General features: G+C 40.9%; 1 protein-coding gene across 1 annotated transcript in view; it reads left to right on the top strand.

Moving 5' to 3' along the window:
• The window catches only part of RIPOR2 (RHO family interacting cell polarization regulator 2), a 183,813-nt gene extending 170,359 nt beyond the window's left edge, over window positions 1-13,454 (top strand). Inside the window, exons 20-22 of the mRNA XM_033934958.1 lie at window positions 1,599-1,682; window positions 4,166-4,256; window positions 9,897-13,454. Coding sequence (XP_033790849.1) covers window positions 1,599-1,682; window positions 4,166-4,256; window positions 9,897-9,997 — 276 coding nt within the window. The 3' untranslated portion in view covers window positions 9,998-13,454. The remainder of the gene's footprint in view (window positions 1-1,598; window positions 1,683-4,165; window positions 4,257-9,896) is intronic.
• The last annotated feature ends 5,956 nt before the right edge of the window (window positions 13,455-19,410 follow it).

Here is a 19,410-nt window from a genome sequence, read left to right on the forward strand (position 1 = left end):
AATAAATGTCACTGAAACACTGGCGCAAGAAAAAAAAAAATCAGTGCCCAGCAAGAGGCACCCATAAATCCAAATTACTGCCAATTTGCACCCAGAATTGTTAGCACCCAGTTATTGGTGCTACTTCGCTCGATACTCAAATTGTGCATGCAACTTTGAGCATCATAAATAGAATCTGGGAGGGGAGGTGACCTGTTATAGAATGAGGGGGTAAATATTTAGCGTGACACAGGTTGTGCTTAAGTGTACTGTACACTGAGAAAGACATCCATATTGTTTCTAACGATCCTCATAATGGAGAGGTCTGACACTGAGTAATTGCCTGCAGCCAAAAGAAGATATGCAGAGCTGAAGGGTAGAGTGTTTAGAGAGGTCACAGATAGAGAATGACACGGGGAAAAAAATCTTCCCCCGTCACCGGACCACCGTCCCTTTCACCGCCCCATCCCTGCTGTCCCCTTCACCGCCCCATCCCCGTCCCCGCAGCATCCACCCTTCCCTCTCGCCACCTCACTGCCCTTCGGCACCCCTCGCGGTGTCCATGCATCTCCCTCCCCCTTACCTTCGCAGCGCGTTTTAAGGTTTGAGTAGCTTGTTGAAAGCCGCCGGAGTGTTCGTGTAGTCGTGTGCATGTGTGGGCGGAAACTTCTCCTCTGACACAACCGGAAGTTGCATCAGAGAAGCTTCTGCCCACATGTGATTGCACGTACACTCCGGCGGCTTTCAACAAGTCTCAAACCTTAAAATGCACCACAAAGGTAAAGGGGAGGGAGGGAGGGAGATAGATAGATAGATTCGGGTAGGTAGGAAGGAGGGAGGGGGCCGCGCACGTTCCCTCCCTTAACTGCGAGGACAAGGCCATTCACCGCTCCACGGCCATTCACCGCTCCACGGCCATTCACCGCTCCACGGCTAGCCGCGGGTAACATCCATCATGTCATTCTCTAGTCACAGGCAGTGACTCTGGCGATAGTGTCCTCCAGTAAGATCACTTTTGACTAAAGAGGAGGAAATGGGAGAATTATCATAATATTTGCATTGGTTGCCGGTTGAGACACGCATTATTTTTAAGTTGGATTGTGTCTATTATAAAGTCTTGTCAGGTCAAGCTCCATCTTATTTGATTAATTCATTTTCTTTTGCTACTCAAAAACATTCACATAAAGCTCATGCTTTTTTTTGTTTATCCATCAGTGAAGGGTTGTACGTTCAAAAGATTCCATGAACGAATGCTGCCAATTATCTCTTATGTCTTTCTCATACCTGGAATTTAGAAGGCATTTGAAAACTTACTTATTCTCTAGATTTTTGGGTAATTAAATTCCGTGATGATCGCTCGGTTGTAAGTTAATGTAATCTTTTGTAAACTGCATAGATCTTCAAGGTTATGCAGTCTAGAAGTTGATTTTTATGTTATGTTATATGATACCTTTGTGAAATGTCAAAAAAGCACCTATTTTAGCCCTATTTTATAACAAGAACATGGTCTTAGAACATGGGAAAAACCCACGTAAGAGCTTGCTAAGGCCACTTTTTACCACAGCTTAGTACGAGGATCGTTAGGCTTTTTAGTCATGTTTTCTTATATCTGTTTGCAGGCTTTGGTATATTATTGTGAGGCTCTGACCCATCCTGACCCCCATCTTCAGAAAGCAGCTCAGCTGGCACTGAAATGCCTCCAGGTAAATGTGATTTGTTAAGGACATGAAATCATTCGTACCAGGCTGCTATTTTCTCTTGAAACTCATAAGACAAAACATGCAACATCTTTTTTTTTTTTTTTGGTAGGCTCCATGATGACTCAAACTGAGGCATATGAATTATAGTAAAACTATAAATATGGGGCTAGATTCATAGTTAGCCACTGTGCCCTGTGGCAGATCTCTGGTTCAGCCTCAAGGAAGAGTGAGTCACATTCATTGAACAGAAGCGCAGTTTATAGAATCACGCTTAGTATCTGCATGCGTGACTAACATTTATGAGCACCCATTTAGGCCAATGAAAACCAGGCCTACATACCTGCACCTAAGTTGTGCGTGTATCAGGAGTATTCTATAAGAGTGCACCTAACTTTTAGGAATGCTTATGATCCGCCCATGCTCCTCCTCTGGCCATGCTCCCCCCCCCCCCCCACACATACTATTGAGATTTGCATACCAAAAGTGACATTCACTACTTTATAGAATGCGCTTTGAAAGTTGTGCACATAAATTTTAATTTGGACCAATTAGTGTCAGTTATTAGGTGTTAATTGCCAATTATCAGTTCCAATTGGCTTGTTAAATAATTAAGCTGCGCACACAAAACAGATTTGTGTGCACAACTTAAGATACATTGTACAGAATTTGGGCCTAAGTAGATACCTGGGGCAAGGGGAGAAAAATTGATGACTTACACAGGGGCTATATTGCATCACATATACTGTATGGCCCTGATTCTACAAAGTGCGTCTCGATTTTAGGCAGCTGTAGGTTTCCTACAGCTGTCTAATCAGCCAATCGGGATGCACGTTTTTTTTAAAAAATGCTCCCCAGGCAGGCCGCCTATATTGACGGCGCCTCCCCCCCAAACTGGTAATCGCCGGCAGGAGGATGCCCAACTCCTCCTGCCAGAAAGCCGGACCCCCTCCGGACCCACCATGCTAACGACGACCCCCCCAACTAACTTCCCTCCCCCAACTAACCTTTAAATGTTGGTCGGCTAGACGGGTCTTGCTGCCGTCCAGCCGACAGGCCCGCCTCATGGAAATGAGACGGGCCCGCCCCTTCCCGGCCCATCCCCGCTAAATCTAAGGCCTGATTGGCCCAGGCTCTAGAAGCCTGGACCAATCAGGCCTTAGGCATAGCGGGTCCGCCCATCCCCACTAATCCTAATGCCTGATTGGCCCAGGTGCCTAGCCTGGGGTTGGGTGCAGAGCCTGGCAGGGAGAATTTGGTTCAGAATGTTTTTTTCTTGTTTTCCTCCTCTAAATCTAGGGTGCGTCTTATGGCCAGGTGCGTCTTATAGAGCGAAAAATACAGTAGATGCTGTTTATAGAATTGCACCTAACAGCATCTAAGGTGGACTTAGGCACCCTAACTAGGCATACCCTATTTATGTCAGGGTTTTCTTGGCCTAAATACCAGCATCTAACTTATTGTAGGTGCTTATATGAAAAACACACCCGCAATCCGCCCCTAAGCTGAAAATGGTAGACGCCTTCTGATCTAAGTGCCTACCATCCAATTCATTTTAATTTAAGCCAATTATGAGGTGCTAATTGCATGTTATCGGCACCAATTAAGCTTTTGAAATAATTAATTTAGGTGCTATAATTGACTAGGTGCACTGAACTAGGCACCTAATTTTAGGCGTCTTCTATGGAATCTGGACCTAAGAGCCTATATTTATCTCCACAATAGCTACATGAAAGGTGACATCAGTTTCTCTGCCGATAATCCTATTATAGCAATGGCTGCAGAAATGAATAGGGAAGGATAACATCCAACACATTAGGTATCCATAACAATATGGCTGAAATGGCTGGGAACTAAATACCATGCTGACTTTCCAAAACTGTGGAAACTGTGGAAAGTTCTTGGCACTTCTTTTATTTAGTAAATCCTTAAAAATACAATGTCCACATTTGTCACAGAAGGACCCAACATGGGCCGTGTTTCAGCAAAACACGCCTTCCTCAGGGATCCAAGATATTGAATACACAAGTTTAAACAAATGTGGAGTAACACGAATGGCTGGACAAACCAAGATGACTTTCCAAAACTGCTGGACTTTTGATTTGCTTATACGCAGGATATATTTCAAGGACAAAGTCCTTGAACCCCTCCCCCCATTGCAAAATTTTAAACTTTATTACTAGGAGGTATGTCTCTCAGGCTGACTACTAACAAGAGTGTGAAATTGGGCATCAGTCTGTTTCTGAGAAAGCCAGTTCAACAAGTCTGAACAATTTTAAATTGTGACTAAAGTCATACCAACTTGTTTTTACATTTGGCTACCTCAAAATCTACTTAACCATTTGTCCAAAATGTGGCAGAATGACAGGGATTGAGATTGTATTCTTAAGGCACTAATGATAACCAGGTTAAACATGAGTGTCCTTAGAAACTTAACTTTGCTGTCATAATACCAGTTCTTACACTCTTTTTTTGTGTGTAATTTTCAGGATACAGAAAGTATTTACATGCTTGTGACGCTGTGCCAGTCTCATAAGGAAGAGGTCAGAAAGGTTGCTTCAGAAACCCTGCTTTCTCTTGGTGAGTTGCATCACACACATCAGAGACAGAATTGTTTCACAACTTTGTAGTACAGTACTCCCCCGATATTTGTGGTGGTTCTGTTCCAGGAACCCCCACGAATATCGAAAAACTGTGAATACGGTTTTTCGCCTGGGGAGGCAGGAGAGGGCAGCTGGAGAGGCAGGATAGGGCAGCTGGAGTGCCGGCGAGTGAAGAAAATCACTCGTGGTATGCTCCGACCGCCTCTTCCTGCACTAAAGTCAGGCTTCACCAATCAGGATCTGTTTTGACATGCAGCTCCTGATTAGTGAAGCCCGACTTTAGCACAGGAAGTCCCGGTCGAAGAATACCATGAATGATTGGGACCGTGAACCGCGAATGACCGGGGGAACACTGTACTTCAAAAGAAGCTGCGTTTTATGTCTGACTTGTATATGAATACTACTCTAGACTTTATATCAGTACTGGAAACCATTGTTTTTTTAAATCTTTTTTGTCATTTTTGGTACTTTTGTAAGCCACATTGAATCCATGAGGTATACTGTATGTGGGGAATAAGTATTAAACAAAGTAATTCTATTAGATCAGGGAAGGGAATTTACATATGCTAGAATCATCAGCTGAGTTGAAGATTTGCTGAACGTGAGGGAACACGCCTGTCTGTGGCTCACACAAATGGAGAAAATGAGGGCAGATAAGGATGGCAGCTCCTACACTATACTATTTATTATTTCCCCAGCACAGTGTATCGCAAACTGCGTGCCATATGAGATTTCAGGTGCGTTGTAGGATTTTAAGTGGCATCTTAATTAATGGCCAACATTTCACTCTGGGAGCCCTGAAGAAACGGTCTAATACCGTGAAACGTTGGCCATTAATTAAGACGCCACTTAAAATCCTACAACGCAGTTGTCAGTGTTGCTATTCAACATCTCAGTGCCACATTAAGATTAGCATAGTGGCAATTGTATATTCTCTATGGAAGTTTTTTTGCCGATGATGTGCGTGGAGGAGACTTGACCATTTATGCTCTGCCAGAACAAACCTGAGGCTTTTTCTTCCGTTGGGATAATACTCTCAGCCTAACAAGTGGAGCAATTCTATTTACTGTCATACATTCATACATTTAGGGCTCCTTTTACAAAGGCGCGGTAGGGCCTTAACGCTCGCTAGGAGGCGGTAGATTTTCAGCTACCGCACACAATAGCACGGTAATTTTGTGCATGCGCTAAAAACCCTAGTGCACCTTCGTAAAAAGAGCCCTTAGTATTGTGTGTATTTCTGGTCTCCCAATCTCAGAAAAGGAGACAATGAAACTACAAATGGTTCACAGAACTATACCCCCCCCCCCAAAAAAAAAAAAAAAAGGGAGGGTTAGAACACCTTTCTTATGATAAAAGGCTAAACAGGTTTCCTTTTGAAAAGAAAAGTATTCTTCCTGTTATTAAATTTTGTTTGGAGGGATGTTCAATGTTGAGCCAAAAATTAAGTACAGTACTTGGTCATGGCCAGGGATTTTCCAGTTTGGAGCACTTTTCATTCTAATTTCTAGAATCTAGTTCTTCAATTATTGCTTCAGGTCATTCCATTTTTGCAATAAGGGTCAGCCCAAATTTAAAAATAAAATACAGGAAAATAAACTAAATTGTATTAATTTTTTTCCCATTTCATTTTAAAAGAAAATAAAACATGGAATTTTAATAGAATTCCATGCTTTGTTACATTTCTAACAAAAGCACATTCCCTAGCATTTAGGACCTGATTCTAAAAATGGCGCTCTACCGCTGCCTAATTTAGTTGTTTTAATTGGTTTAAGTGGCACAATAATTGACTGTACCTTTTAAAAACCAAATAAGAATCCATTAAAAAAGGTAGGCACCGGCTAGCACCTACCTTGATAGTTGTCGGAATTACGGCTACATCATGATGCCTAACAGCATCCACGGGCAAAGTAAGCATGGTTATGGCCAGAAATGACCTTAGGCGCAATTCTCAGTCAAACTTAGGCACCAGTAATGTAAGCCTTTAAATCCAGGACCTACATTAACGGTTTCTAAGTTTGACTTAAACTGTGACAGCACCTACACGTGATTGACACGCGGTCAGCGCCGTATTTGGAGACGCCGGCCGATGTAGGTGCCATTTCCAGAATCAGACCCTTAGAGCATTGGGTTGAGAAAGAAGGAAGGGAAGGTTTAAATCATGTTTCTTCCATTGATGCTGCTTATGAATATTCAAATGAGTCCATCCTCTAATGCCTGAAGTACAAATGTAAAGGCTCATTTACCCTCTATTAACCTGTTAATGTGCATCAATGCAACTTAATGCACATTATTTAAAGTTAGAATCCTAATAGTTTGTTGTACAGTGTGCGGCGGCCGCTAAGAGAGCGAATAGAATGCTAGGTATAATCAAGAAGGGTATTACAACCAGAACGAAAGAAGTTATCCTGCCATTGTATCGGGCAATGGTGCGCCCGCAATATTGGTCGCCATACCTTAAGAAGGATATGGCGATACTCGAGAGGGTTCAGAGGAGAGCGACACGTTTGATAAAAGGTATGGAAAACCTTTCATACACGGAGAGACTGGAGAAACTGGGGCTCTTTTCCCTGGAGAAGAGGAGAATTAGAGGGGATATGATAGAGACTTACAAGATCATGAAGGGCATAGAGAAAGTGGAGAGGGACAAATTCTTCAAACTTTTGAAAACTACAAGAACGAGAGGGCATTCGGAAAAGCTGAAAGGGGACAGATTCAAAACCAATGCTAGGAAGTTTTTCTTCACCCAGCGGGTGGTGGACACCTGGAATGAGCTTCAAGAGGGCGTGATAGGACAGAGTACTGTAATAGGGTTCAAGAAGGGATTGGACAATTTTCTGAAGGAAAAGGGGAAAGAGGGGTATAGAGAGAGGACTACTACACAGGTCCTGGACCTGTTGGGCTGCTGCGCGAGTGGACTGCTGGGCCCGATGGACCTCTGGTCTGACCCATCAGAGGCACTTCTTATGTTTTTATGTTCTTATGATTGGTTTTTTTATATAGTTTATTGATTATAATAAAAATTGTTTGAATATAAAGCTATTCTTAAGAAGGACTATTAACTAAATGATTGCATAACTCACATTTATGCAGATTAATAATTAAGGGTCCTTTTACTAAAGCTTAGCATGCTCTAAGGGCCACATGGCACATAAGTATAAAATAAATGCACAGCATTTAGCATGCACTAATCCTTGGATTCTTTATCCTGCAACCAAAGTTGTGCTTGCAAATCTGTGCACATTGCAGATTTTCATGCGCAACATAATTGGTTAACAAGCCAATCAGAGCCAATAATTGCCAATTAACAAGTTCTGATAATTGCCAATGAATATCTAAGGGTTCCTTTTACAAAGGCATGCTAGTGGTTTTAGTGCGCACTAAATGCCGCGCGCTAGCAGCTACCGCCTCCTTTTAAGCAGGTGGTAATTTTTCAGCTAGCACGCGCTAATCTTGTGTGTTCGCTAAAAACGCTAGCGCACCTTAGTAAAAGGAGCCCTAAGTGTATTCTATAAAGTGGTGTGCAGTAGAGAATGACATGGGGAAAAATTTGTCCCTGTCACTGCCCCATCCCCGTGACCACCATCCTTGTTACCGCCCCATCCCTGTGACCACTGTCCCCGCCCCGTCCCTGCAACTACTATCCCTGCAGCATCCATACAAGCCTCAGTACTGCAATATTTAGCTTATTCCTTCCTTGTAAATCAAAGTTCTGGCTGCTGAACTAGAGAAAGATGTTCAGCTGACAGGGCTATGTTTATAAATTTTTATCAACACAACTAATATACTACTTTATCCTAAAGGAAAAAAAAAAGGAAATAAATAAATAGAATTTTTTTTCTACCTTTGTTGTCTGGTTTCTGCTTTCCTCATCTTCTCATTCAAGTCCTTCCATCCACTGTCTGTCTTCTCTCTGTGCCTTCCATTTCTCTGTTACTGTGCCTCTCCCTTCACCCTCCCCCCAAATTGGTCTGGCACCCATTTTCTTCCCTCCGCTCCCCCCATAATCTGGCATCTCTGTCTTCTTCTCTTCCAGCATCTTCTCCCTACTCTCTGTTCCCCATTTCCCTTCAGCGTCTTCTCCCCACTCTGTCATCCCCATTTCCCTTCAGCGTCTTCTCCCCACTGTCTTCCCCATTTCCCTTCAGTGTCTTCTCCACTCTATCATCCCCATTTCCCTTCAGCGTCTTCTCCCCACTCTGTCTTCCCCATTTCCCTTCAGCGCCTTCTCCCCACTCTGTCTTCCCCATTTCCCTTCAGCGTCTTTTCCCCACCACCGCCACCCTTCCCTCTCACCACCTCACCACCCTTCAGCACCCTTCAGCCGGAAGTTGCGTCAGAGGAGAAGCTTCCGCCCACCCACACACACACACAAACAACTGCAGGTAGGTTCGGCCAGCTTCAGCAAGGTACTTTACTAATGCGCTGCAAAGGTAAGGGGGAGGGAGATAGATTCGGTAGGTAGGAAGGAGGGAGGTGACCATGCGCATTCCCTCCCTTATCTGCGGGGACAAGGCCATTCACCGTTCCACGGGGCGTTGGATGGCCTTGTCCCCATGCCTGCAGTGAGCACTTCCCCCCCTCACCATTTTGGCGGGGGCCACCATGTCATTCTCTAGTGTACGGATCTCAAAAGGGGGCATGGCCAGAGGAGTAGGGCAGGTGATGAGCATTTCTATAAGGTGCAGTGTTAATAGACTATGCCTGATCCATGTACACCTTAGGTGCAAGTATGTAGACCTGGTTTTCATTGGCATAAATGTCTGTGTCTAAATATTAGTTGCTCGGACAGGCGCTATGTGTGATTCTATAAACTGTGCTAACTCTGGACATGGTTTATAGAATAGAACTAAGTGCTACATTTTTCTGTGCCAATTTTTTAGGAAACATATATAGAATTTGCTCCTAAGCAGTGGTGTAGTAAGGGAGGGAGGCGAGGAGGATGGTCTGTCTTGGGTGCCATATTGGTGGGAGCACCAGCACCCCTCCTCTCCGCCTCCTGCTTCTTCCCACTCTCCTCACCACACCACACCCCCTTCCCTTCACTCATGCCTCTAGTTGAAGTTGTTGTTCGCGGCTGTCAACTAAGTGCTCCTCTTGACCCCGTTGGCTCTTCCACAGACGTCATTTCCGGCTGCCACACATAAGAAGTAGTGTCGGAAGGAGAGCCGACGGGTCACGAGGAGCACGTGGTTGACCGCCACAATCAACAACTTCAACTAGAGGTACGGGGGAAGGGAAGGAGCAAGGAGGGTGGTGGAAGAGTGCCTCTGCCCGAGTGCTTCTCACCCTCGCTACGCCACTGCTCCTAAGTCCATTAGCATGCACCAAGCTTTAGTAAAAGGGTCCCTATAATAGTAAGCTCTCTGAGACAGTGAAATACCTTCTGAAATGTAACATATTATGAGTTCAAGTATAGAAGGTAATCAAAATGATTTTGTATCAATGTTTATAATAAGTGCATATATATTTGTTCTGAAATTTATCATAACTTTTATCAATCAGAGTTATTCTCCAAAAATGAAGAAATAAACCTAATATAAAACCAATGCACAGTGATAATGATTTCATACATAAAATTCTGTAATTCATATTAATGTTAATATTTTGTTACCAGGAGAAGATGGAAGACTTGCATATGAGCAACTGGATAAATTATCTAAAGGAATGGTTAAATCTGGAGCCTGTCGTGGGACCTCTGATGCCACAGCTTTTTAGATACAACTCTCTCTTCCTATAAGCTCACAGTGTTAATGACTGGTCCATATAAACCAGGATGGTGCTGTAATCTGATAGGGTGAGAACTGTAAAAATTTTGCAATGTGAACAAAATTACTCTGAAGAAGTTCTCAAGTTCCTAATGACTTTTCTTCATAGTTTAGGATGGAACAAGAATGAAAGACAACCTTTTATTTGTTGGTTGCATCTAAGCTTTGAGGGCTGATTAAAATTCCTCTTCTAAATATGTATTTTATTTTTAATTTTAGATTTTGTTTTTGCTTTGCAAATTATTGTACAAGCTTCAAATGTCCGATACATTGCTGAAAATGGAAAGGTGAGGGAGGCTGATGGCTACGGATAGAAATTTATGAATCAGCCTTACCTTAGAAACCAGCGGTGATAAAATCATTGCCTTTGAGTGATATAAACTATGATTATCCAAGGTCAAGAGAAGGGCACTGCCTACTCTACCAGTTAATTTTACAACTGAGATGCACAGACTGGATCTTCAGTTTAGTTATTGCCTCCGAACATGAGATCGAAGATATTGTCTTCAGCTGCTGCCTGTCATCTCTAAGTTACTGAATGCTGAGCTCTGTGGATTTCTCTCGTAGTATGGTTCTGCATTAATTCAGGGATTTTATTGTGCAACTATTCAGCCATGAAGTCTATGGGCTCCTTTTACTAAGGTGCGCTAGCGTTTTTAGCGCGTGCTAACCATGCACTAAATGAAAAATACTAATGCAAGCTTTATGGAGGCGTTAGCGTTTAGCGCGTGCGGCATTGTAGCGTGTGCTAAAACTGCTAGCACACCATAGTAAAAGGAGCCCTATATGTAAGTGAGTATAATATTAAATATACAGACCTTTCTGGATAGAAAATGAATATAGTACTGGCAATGAGGTCTGGCACTTCATTTCTGTAAAAGCAATTAATTGCAAGAAGAGAGCATTAAACAAGTCCAACTTGAGTCTTATGTTATATTTGTTCTAAGAAGCGGGTTTTCATGAATGGATAAAGGGTATTTTATAAGCCTTTTTTTTTTTTTTTTTACATGTAAAAGAGAATTTTACATGCAGAAATAAGCACTTTGAAAATTGTCTGGAGGTTATGCACACAAAAGTGTGCCCTGCTGGCACATGGTTCATAATTTGTGATGTACCTATGAGTGTTCCTGAAAGCAGAGGTTGATTGGAGTAAAGGAAGAATGAGCACCCATAAAATATATGCCTAAATGCCAGTTCCTACCCCCACAAACATGCATAAAGTTATACCTGCCACAGAGCAGGAGTAACTTTGGGTGACAGCTTTCTGATATGCTATTCATTAGAGGCATATAGGTGTATATGTTGTCTTTATAAACCATATAACATCTATATTCCTATACAGTAGATACAATATATTGGACCATCAAACATGGAAGAGCATCAAACAGATAGACAACTCATGGTCATGTTTTCCATAAGCTCAGTATCATCATAAGTCCAACCAGGTTGTGGTTTTTTTTTGTAGGAACAGTAGGTTTATTCAATTGAAGTAAACATTATATACATTAGGCACTTATTACTATTCAGATTCATGCTCCATGTGCCACTCTGACAGGATATCACATTTTTTATGAAACCATCTACATTGGGGTTCTCTCCTGCTCCTGCAATAAACTGGCATCATGTATGTTCAGTCTAATGCAACACTTGGAACATTCAGTATGAATTTGTATAATCAAGATAAAGTACTTAATATATAATATGCCTATTTCAATTGAATAGAGCTGCAGTTTTTGTAAAAAAAAAGTCTAACTGGACTGATGATCACAGGAAGAAATATACTTTCTTTTAATGAATAGTTAAGCTCTAGAATTCATTGACAAAGGATGCGGTAACAGTGGTTTGCATAACTAGATTTTTAAATGTTTGGATAAGTTCCTGGAGGAAAAGTGCTATTGAGACAGACATAGGGGAAGCCACTGCCTGCCCTAGAATCGGTAGCATAAAATGTTGCTACTATATAGGTTTCTGCTAGGTACTTGTGACCTGGATTGATCACTGTTGGAAGCAAAATACTGGACTAGATGGTCCATTGGTCTGACCAAGTATAGCTATTCTTATGTATCTTAAGGAAGATATGACCATGAGATGTCTATCTGTATGATGCTCTCCCATGTTTGATGGTCCAGTATATGATTTCTATAGAAACATAGATGTTATATATATGATTGGTTTTCTCCTGCTGGATTTACTTTTTATCAATGACTTAGCACTTTTACAAAATAGGCATTACATAGTACTATACTAATACAATAACTTATATTCCATTCTTTACCACATTAGACCAAAGGTGGATTGTAAAAGATTTACATAGTCATTTCTATGATGTTGTTACAACAGCATTAGTGCAACTCAGTTCACCAAATTAGAGAAACAAAAAATTAAAGTTTTCTTGATAAAATAATGAATAATTAGTTGAACTCCTAAAGAAAAAATAAGAGTATTTCAAATGGAAGTTGCCTAGTAACCAAATGTAGACGTCAGTTCATATCTTAGATTTAGCACCTTTGACTTCATGAAAATGCAATTATTGGTATATAAAACCCTTTTCATAGAAGTCAAAACAACAAGTTATGTAAGGTGAAATCAGGCCATGTAAAATGTTAAAAACAAAACAATGTATTTAAATTGGATCTGTACGTCCAAGGGCAAGCAATAAAGATCATTTAGCATACCACAGGTATAATTCAATCATATTTCTGTAAGCTACAAAGCATTCTCACTGCAGTATTCTGCAATAGTTGAAGTCTACTAAGTAATCCCACAGACATATCCAAATAAAGAACATTACAGTAATCCAGTTGACTCGAAATAATGAATCAATAGGCACCTATATGTCTTCTTAGCCTAGGCATTCCATTATAAAATCACCCTCTATAATGGCATTACATTAAACTGAGCATGTGACTGTTCAGTGAGTTTTAAGCATATGATTCTTCAGTCCATTTTTAAGTTAATCCCAGTTGTTTGCTTTACAGCAGTTTGTATTTTACTGTTTTGATTCGTAATGTAGACATCCATATTTTGATGACTATCAAGAATACTTCTTGAAAAATGCTATTGGTAAAGAAACTTGCTTGCCAAATAAATTGGCACAAGTTGTTTATTTGACTGTGAATGATATTTTGTACATACATGCAGATTTATGCATATTTATCCTTTCAGTTGATTAAAAAAAAAAAAAAAGTATATTTGTATAGTTTGAGATGCACACTGGCTTGTGGGAGAATTTCTCTCTTTAAATGGGACGTGAAGGGTGAGATGTCCTGGGTTGCTTTGCAATCAAATTATACCTTATTTTGTCTTGCTGATATCTAATCAAAGGTAAATATAATTAATGTTCTCAAAAAATGATCGATATTCTTAATTGTATGGACCTTCAGACGGCAAGCCGGGCACTACGCTATCGGTTGCTATTACTCTTCGTCAGTCCAGCCTTTATGAATTATTTCTTTAAACTCATTTGTTCATCTTCTTATTTGGTTTTTTGTATGTTTTCATTTTCAATATATTAATATCAACAGAAGAACGTCACTTAGCTTTATAGTGATCTGTCCTTCATTCACCTCTCCTGACATGCATGTTTCATAGTGAAACTTTTCTTCAGGGTTGAGGGAAACTACAAAGAAATAAAATAAACACTTCTCTATTCCTTACTTTCTCATAAATGTTTAGACATAATTAGCAAGAGACTGTGCCTCTAATATGCATTAGAATAAACTAAAAGAAGAAGCAAATGCTTACCATTTAAGGGAGCTTATTCAATCTTGTAACATGGCCGCAATTTGAAATTAGTGCCATTAAATACAGCTGGCCCGACGCACACCACAGAACGTATGACATCATCATCAAAGCAGTGCGGGGCTCAGCTCGTACAGGGAAAGAACACCTAGAAAGTTAAAGGAGATCTCTCATAAAATAGATAGCCACTCCATTTCCTCATTCAGTCCTACTGGAGCTAGGGATTTTAGTTTAAATATCCATCTTTGTTCTTTAATCGCTAAAACTTTCTGAATATTGTCTCCTTCCCACCCTACTGTAACTGAATCCATAATTCTCCACTTGATGTCTGACCAAGTATGCCCCATCAGCTGCTAATGTCTAACTATTGGAACGGAGTCCCGCTCAGTACGGACCCGAGATTTATGTTCATTTAAACGGGTCTTAATAGACCGCATGGTGCATCCGACATATATTTTGTTGCATGGGCATTGAATCAAATATACAACACAGGTGGAGTCACAGTTGGTGGAAGCATATGTATAGTATTTGAGCCCAGTGTCTGGATGAACCCAGCATTCACCCGGTATAGTTAGAGTGCACCACTGGCATCTACTGCATATATTGTGGGTACCCCTACTGCGTGGACCTACCGAAAATTTTCTTTTGACCAGCTCCCCAATGTTCCTAGTTCTTTTATATGAGAAAATTGGTCTCTCAGGACACTCAGGTAATTTCAAATCGTGGCCATGTTACAAGATTGAATAAGCTCCCTCAAATGATAAGCATTTGCTTCTTTTAGTTTATTCTAAAGCATATTAGAGGCACAGTCTCTTGTTAATTATGTCTAAACATTTATGAGAAAGTCAGGAAGAGAGACGTGTTTATTTTATTTCTTTGTAGTTTCCCTCGACCCTGAAGAAAGGTTTCACTATGAAACATGCATGTCAGGAGAGGTGAATGAAGGACAGATCACCATAAAGCTAAGTGATGTTCCTCTGTTGATATTAATATATTGAAAATGAAAACATACAAAAAACCAAATAAGAAGATGAACAAATGAGTTTAAAGAAATAATTAATAAAGGCTGGACCGATGAAGAGTAATAGCAACCGGTAGCATAGTGCCCGGCTGCGGTCTGAAGATCCATACAATTAAGAATATCAATCACTTTTTGAGAACATTAATTATATTTACCTTTGATGAGATATCAGCAAGACAAAATAAGGAATAATTTGATTGAATATATAACAGTGGCTCTTATATATAGGACTGGGTTGCTTTGCAACATGCCTGTGTTTGAATTGCTCCTCCCACCATATCATTGTTGTACAGGTCTTTGCTCCATTTTACCTTTAGTTTCATGTCATTTGTACTTGCACTTCTTGTCACAAGTAAGTTATAATAAAGATTATTTTTAAAATACTAATACTCATACATGGTCTTAAACAATTTTGTTTTATATGTTTTTCTCTTGTTTTGAATAAAAGTGGTCCTATGTATAATTATGCCTAGTAGAACAATTCCATCCTTGAGCTGAACTGATCTAGGGTAAGAATTACTTTAACATAGAAACATGAAGGCAGATAAAGGCCAAATGGCCCATCTAGTCTGCCCATCCGCAGTGACCATTATCTCTTTCTCTCTCCAAGAAATCCCACGTTGCCTATCCCAGGCCCTTTTAAATTCAGACACAGTCTCTGTCTCCACCACCTCTTCTGAGAGATTGTTCCATACATCTACTACCCTTTCTTTCCCCATTACATTTGAATACCCAGACTGTGGAGGGGCAAGGCAGGAGATTGTGATTATTGTTGCAGATTACAGGATTTTTTGGCCCATTTTAGTCTACACTCTGGTGAAATTATACAATCTGAGTTTAAGCCTGTGTCAATACGTACATTTAGAGCAGTGGTTCTTAACCTTGTTGGAGGTACTGAACCCCACCAGTTTCATATGCGTGTTCACCGAACCCTTCTTTATTGGAAAAATAAAATATGATTTTTACAAATTCAAAACATAGGTATACAGTGAAGGAAAAAATAATATCAATTTTGAAAACAAAAAAGTTCTCCTATATTTCGAGTAATAACATAATAATGAAATTTACTGCAAATCAGTGTGACTTCTGCTGTTGCCTCTCAGAGACCAGTTCAGAAATGCGCGGCTTTACCTTGGCAAGTGCCACTCTCATGTCATTTTCGCAACAAAGTCTGTTCCTTTTCTTAGTTTTTATGTCCAGCATCCTCGAAAAGGATTGCGCGCTATATGAGTCAGAGGTGTGTTTTGACCTCCGCCAAACCCGCGAGACTGACTCACCGAACCCCTGGGGTTCGGTCGAACCCAGGTTAAGAACCACTGATTTAGAGTAAAGTGGAGGAGTAGCTTAGTAGTTAATGCAGCAGCCTAAGAACTTGGGGAACTGGGATCAATTTCTGTACAATTCCTTGTGACTCTAGGCAAGTCACTTAACACTCCATTGCCCCAAGTACAAAGTCAGTGTACCTGTATATAAAGCACAGTTACTTACCATAACAGATGTTATCTAGGGACAGCAGGCAGATATTCTCACGTATGGGTGATGTCATCCATGTAGCCCCGATGTGTACAGCTGCACAATCATGCTTGAGGAACTTTAGAAAGTTTGCAACTGACCTTACTGTGCATGCGTGAGTGCGTTCCTGCCCAACGCAGGGCAGGTGTCTCCTCAGTTCAGATAGCTAGCTAAGAAGCTATCCAGGGGAGGTGGATTGTGAGAATATCTGCCTGCTATCCCTGCATAACACCTGTTACAGTAAGTAACTGTACTTTATCCCAGGACAAGCAGGCAGCATATTCTGGTTAGCCCTCCAAGCTAACCAGAATGGGATGGTGGGAGTGTTGGCTTTGTAGAAAATCAAATTTGAAAACCTGAGAGGCCGAAAAGGCCTATACCATCTGGAAAAAAGTTCCAGACAAGAATGAAGGTGAAAGAAATTAACATAAGAGACAAAAAGAGCGGATTCATCTATTCTGAATCGAAGTAGATTGAGAAAGGAATACTGAAGCCGCCAAACTGGAACCGTTGAAGAGCTGGGACTTGACTGACTAACAACAGCCCAGCCAAAATATAATAAAACCAGATGCAAGCAGCCAACTGGTTGAATATTAGACCCCTGAAAACAGGAAGCCCCAACTTGTTAATGTCGAAAGAGACAAAGAAGCAGCTAATGCCCGAGTGCAGGCAAAAGTAGGAAGAATAGATTCTCCTAGATGAGAATAAGAGTTGAAAAGAATAGAAGTAGTACAATCAATTGATTAGAATAAAAATCAGTAAAATATGAGAAGTTTGAAATCTGTGACAAACAATGATAAGAACTGTGATTGAGTGTGAAGCACACTGTTGTCGTGTAAGACTGTAAAATGTGGATTTGTTACTCATGGCTCAAGTCCCTTCACTCTGGCAGAAATGCAAGAGAGAGGAAAACTGTTGAAGGAGGGAACGGAAGACATTGATCCCAAGGAAAACTTCCATAAGTGAACAAGAACCACATTGAGATCCCATACCACTAGAAAGTGGTTTTACATTGAAAAGATCTTGCATAAATCTAGAAATGCAAGGACGAGCAGAAATAGATGTACCATTCACTGGCCAACAAAGGCCAAAACAGTACTAAAACGAACTCTAAAAGAAGTGAGTTTGAGTTCAAAATCCGACAAATGGAGGAGAGAAGTCAAAATCAGAGAAAAAAACCCACAGAGATGACTTCAGAATCTAATGAGGCAGAAGATACCTAGTGAAATAAAGGTCCAGTATTGCTGGAAATACTGCAAAATGGCAGGAGTACTGGAAGCTGTGAATATGAATGCAATAGGCTGAGAGAAAAGAGGAACAGTTGAAATCAGCCAGAAAAATAGCAATCTGTCAGGAGATAGAGCTGAAGACTGGAATGTAGACCGAACCTTGACCCTGCATAAGAACAGATTGAAAGATCAGCAGAGGTACTGATATCAACCAAGTTGAAAAGAAATTCAATGTCATCTGAGCCACCAAGGAGCTACTGGAAGCATGGTGGCAAAATTACGCTTGAACTGGACAAGCATCAGAAAGAAAAAGGAAGACTAGGCACAACTGGAACTTGTTCGACTAGTACAAGAGAACAACAGCTACTTGTAGGAGATGAGACTCATAAGCTATTGTGAAATTATCAGCAAGGAAAGGTGCAAGAAAAACTACTTGCGGAGTTTCCCATATAGAAGCAATGAAATGGAGAATTGCTGAACCTAAAGTCCAGGAATTAAGATGAAACCAAAAAATTTTTATTTTTGAAGAGTGGCTGCCAGGAAAAAATCACACTCCCCGAAATGGAAAAAAGAGTTTTGAGAAAAAACTGCTGTGAGAAAGTGTTTAATACCAAACTGTTTAAAGCTTTTGTTAGCTAAAAACAGCAAGAGCGCTCCACTTGGTTAGGTAATATAGCCAATCAGTAAGTGAAGGTCTGCACGGACTAGATCTGAGAAAACAAGACTATGAAGCAAAGAGCATAGCGATGAACTTAGCCATAATTGAGATAGTAATCTGTGACTAGGAGTCACGTAATAAGAAACAACTTGGACTGCAGAGAAAACCTTGCAAAGGGAATCATATAGGGCTCCTTTTACAAAGGTGCACTAGTGTTTTTAGCGCACGCGCTACCCGAAAAACTACCACCTGCTCGAGGAGGCGGTAGCAGCCAGCGCACGCGCTATTCCGCACATTAAGGCCCTAACGCACCTTTGTAAAAGGAGCCCATAGACTGTGAAGGCTAGGCACTCTATGCATAGAGTAGAAACATTGGGCCAGAAATTGCCAAATGTAGATAGGATGTGCTGGTGTTACTAAGTAATGAAAAAACACCCTGAGAGAAGAGAGCCCTAGAGAAAAGAGCAAAACCTGAGACATAAGATGCTGATCAAGCAAGATGATCAGGGGACAACCTCAGAATTTAAATAAAAATGAATATGGTCTAGATCAGGGGTCTCAAAATCCCTCCTTCAGAGTTGCAATCCAGTCGGGTTTTCAGGATTTCCCCAATGAATATGAATGAGATCTATGTGCATGCACTGCTTTCAATGCATATTCATTGGGGAAATCCTGAAAACCTGACTGGATTGCTGCCCTCAAGGAGGGACTTTGAGATCCCTGGTCTAGATGCAAGGTTGATAAAAAAGAAATAAATTCCCTGAGATCGAAAGAGTATAAGCTGTCGATGAGATAGGGAAATAGAAGACATACACTACAGTAGAACAAGTATGTTGTTCATGGATAAAGAAAAGTCCTTGGTGTTCACTAAAAATTAAGGGGAAAAATATCCAAAAAGGATGTAGTGGCCTCCACCTCCCCAATAGCCACTCCCAAACCTCCGGGCTATGATAAACAGGAGGAAGGACAGAGGAGAAAAAACACTGAGGTAATGGAATACCTGTAGAAACAAACACAGGCTATCATTAGTAATACAGTGGAAGCTTGAGTAAAAACAACCCAGTTGATCCTGCATGATAGCAATATCTATCGCAGGATAGAAAAAAAGGGCATAGCGCAAACTGATAAGTTTTCCATCTTTGGTAGTTTTTGCACATCAAGTCGAAAGGAAGTCCAACTGAAGAACAAAACATCAGATGGTG

Source organism: Geotrypetes seraphini, chromosome 2 (assembly GCF_902459505.1).
Source record: "Geotrypetes seraphini chromosome 2, aGeoSer1.1, whole genome shotgun sequence".
NCBI lineage: Eukaryota > Metazoa > Chordata > Amphibia > Gymnophiona > Dermophiidae > Geotrypetes > Geotrypetes seraphini.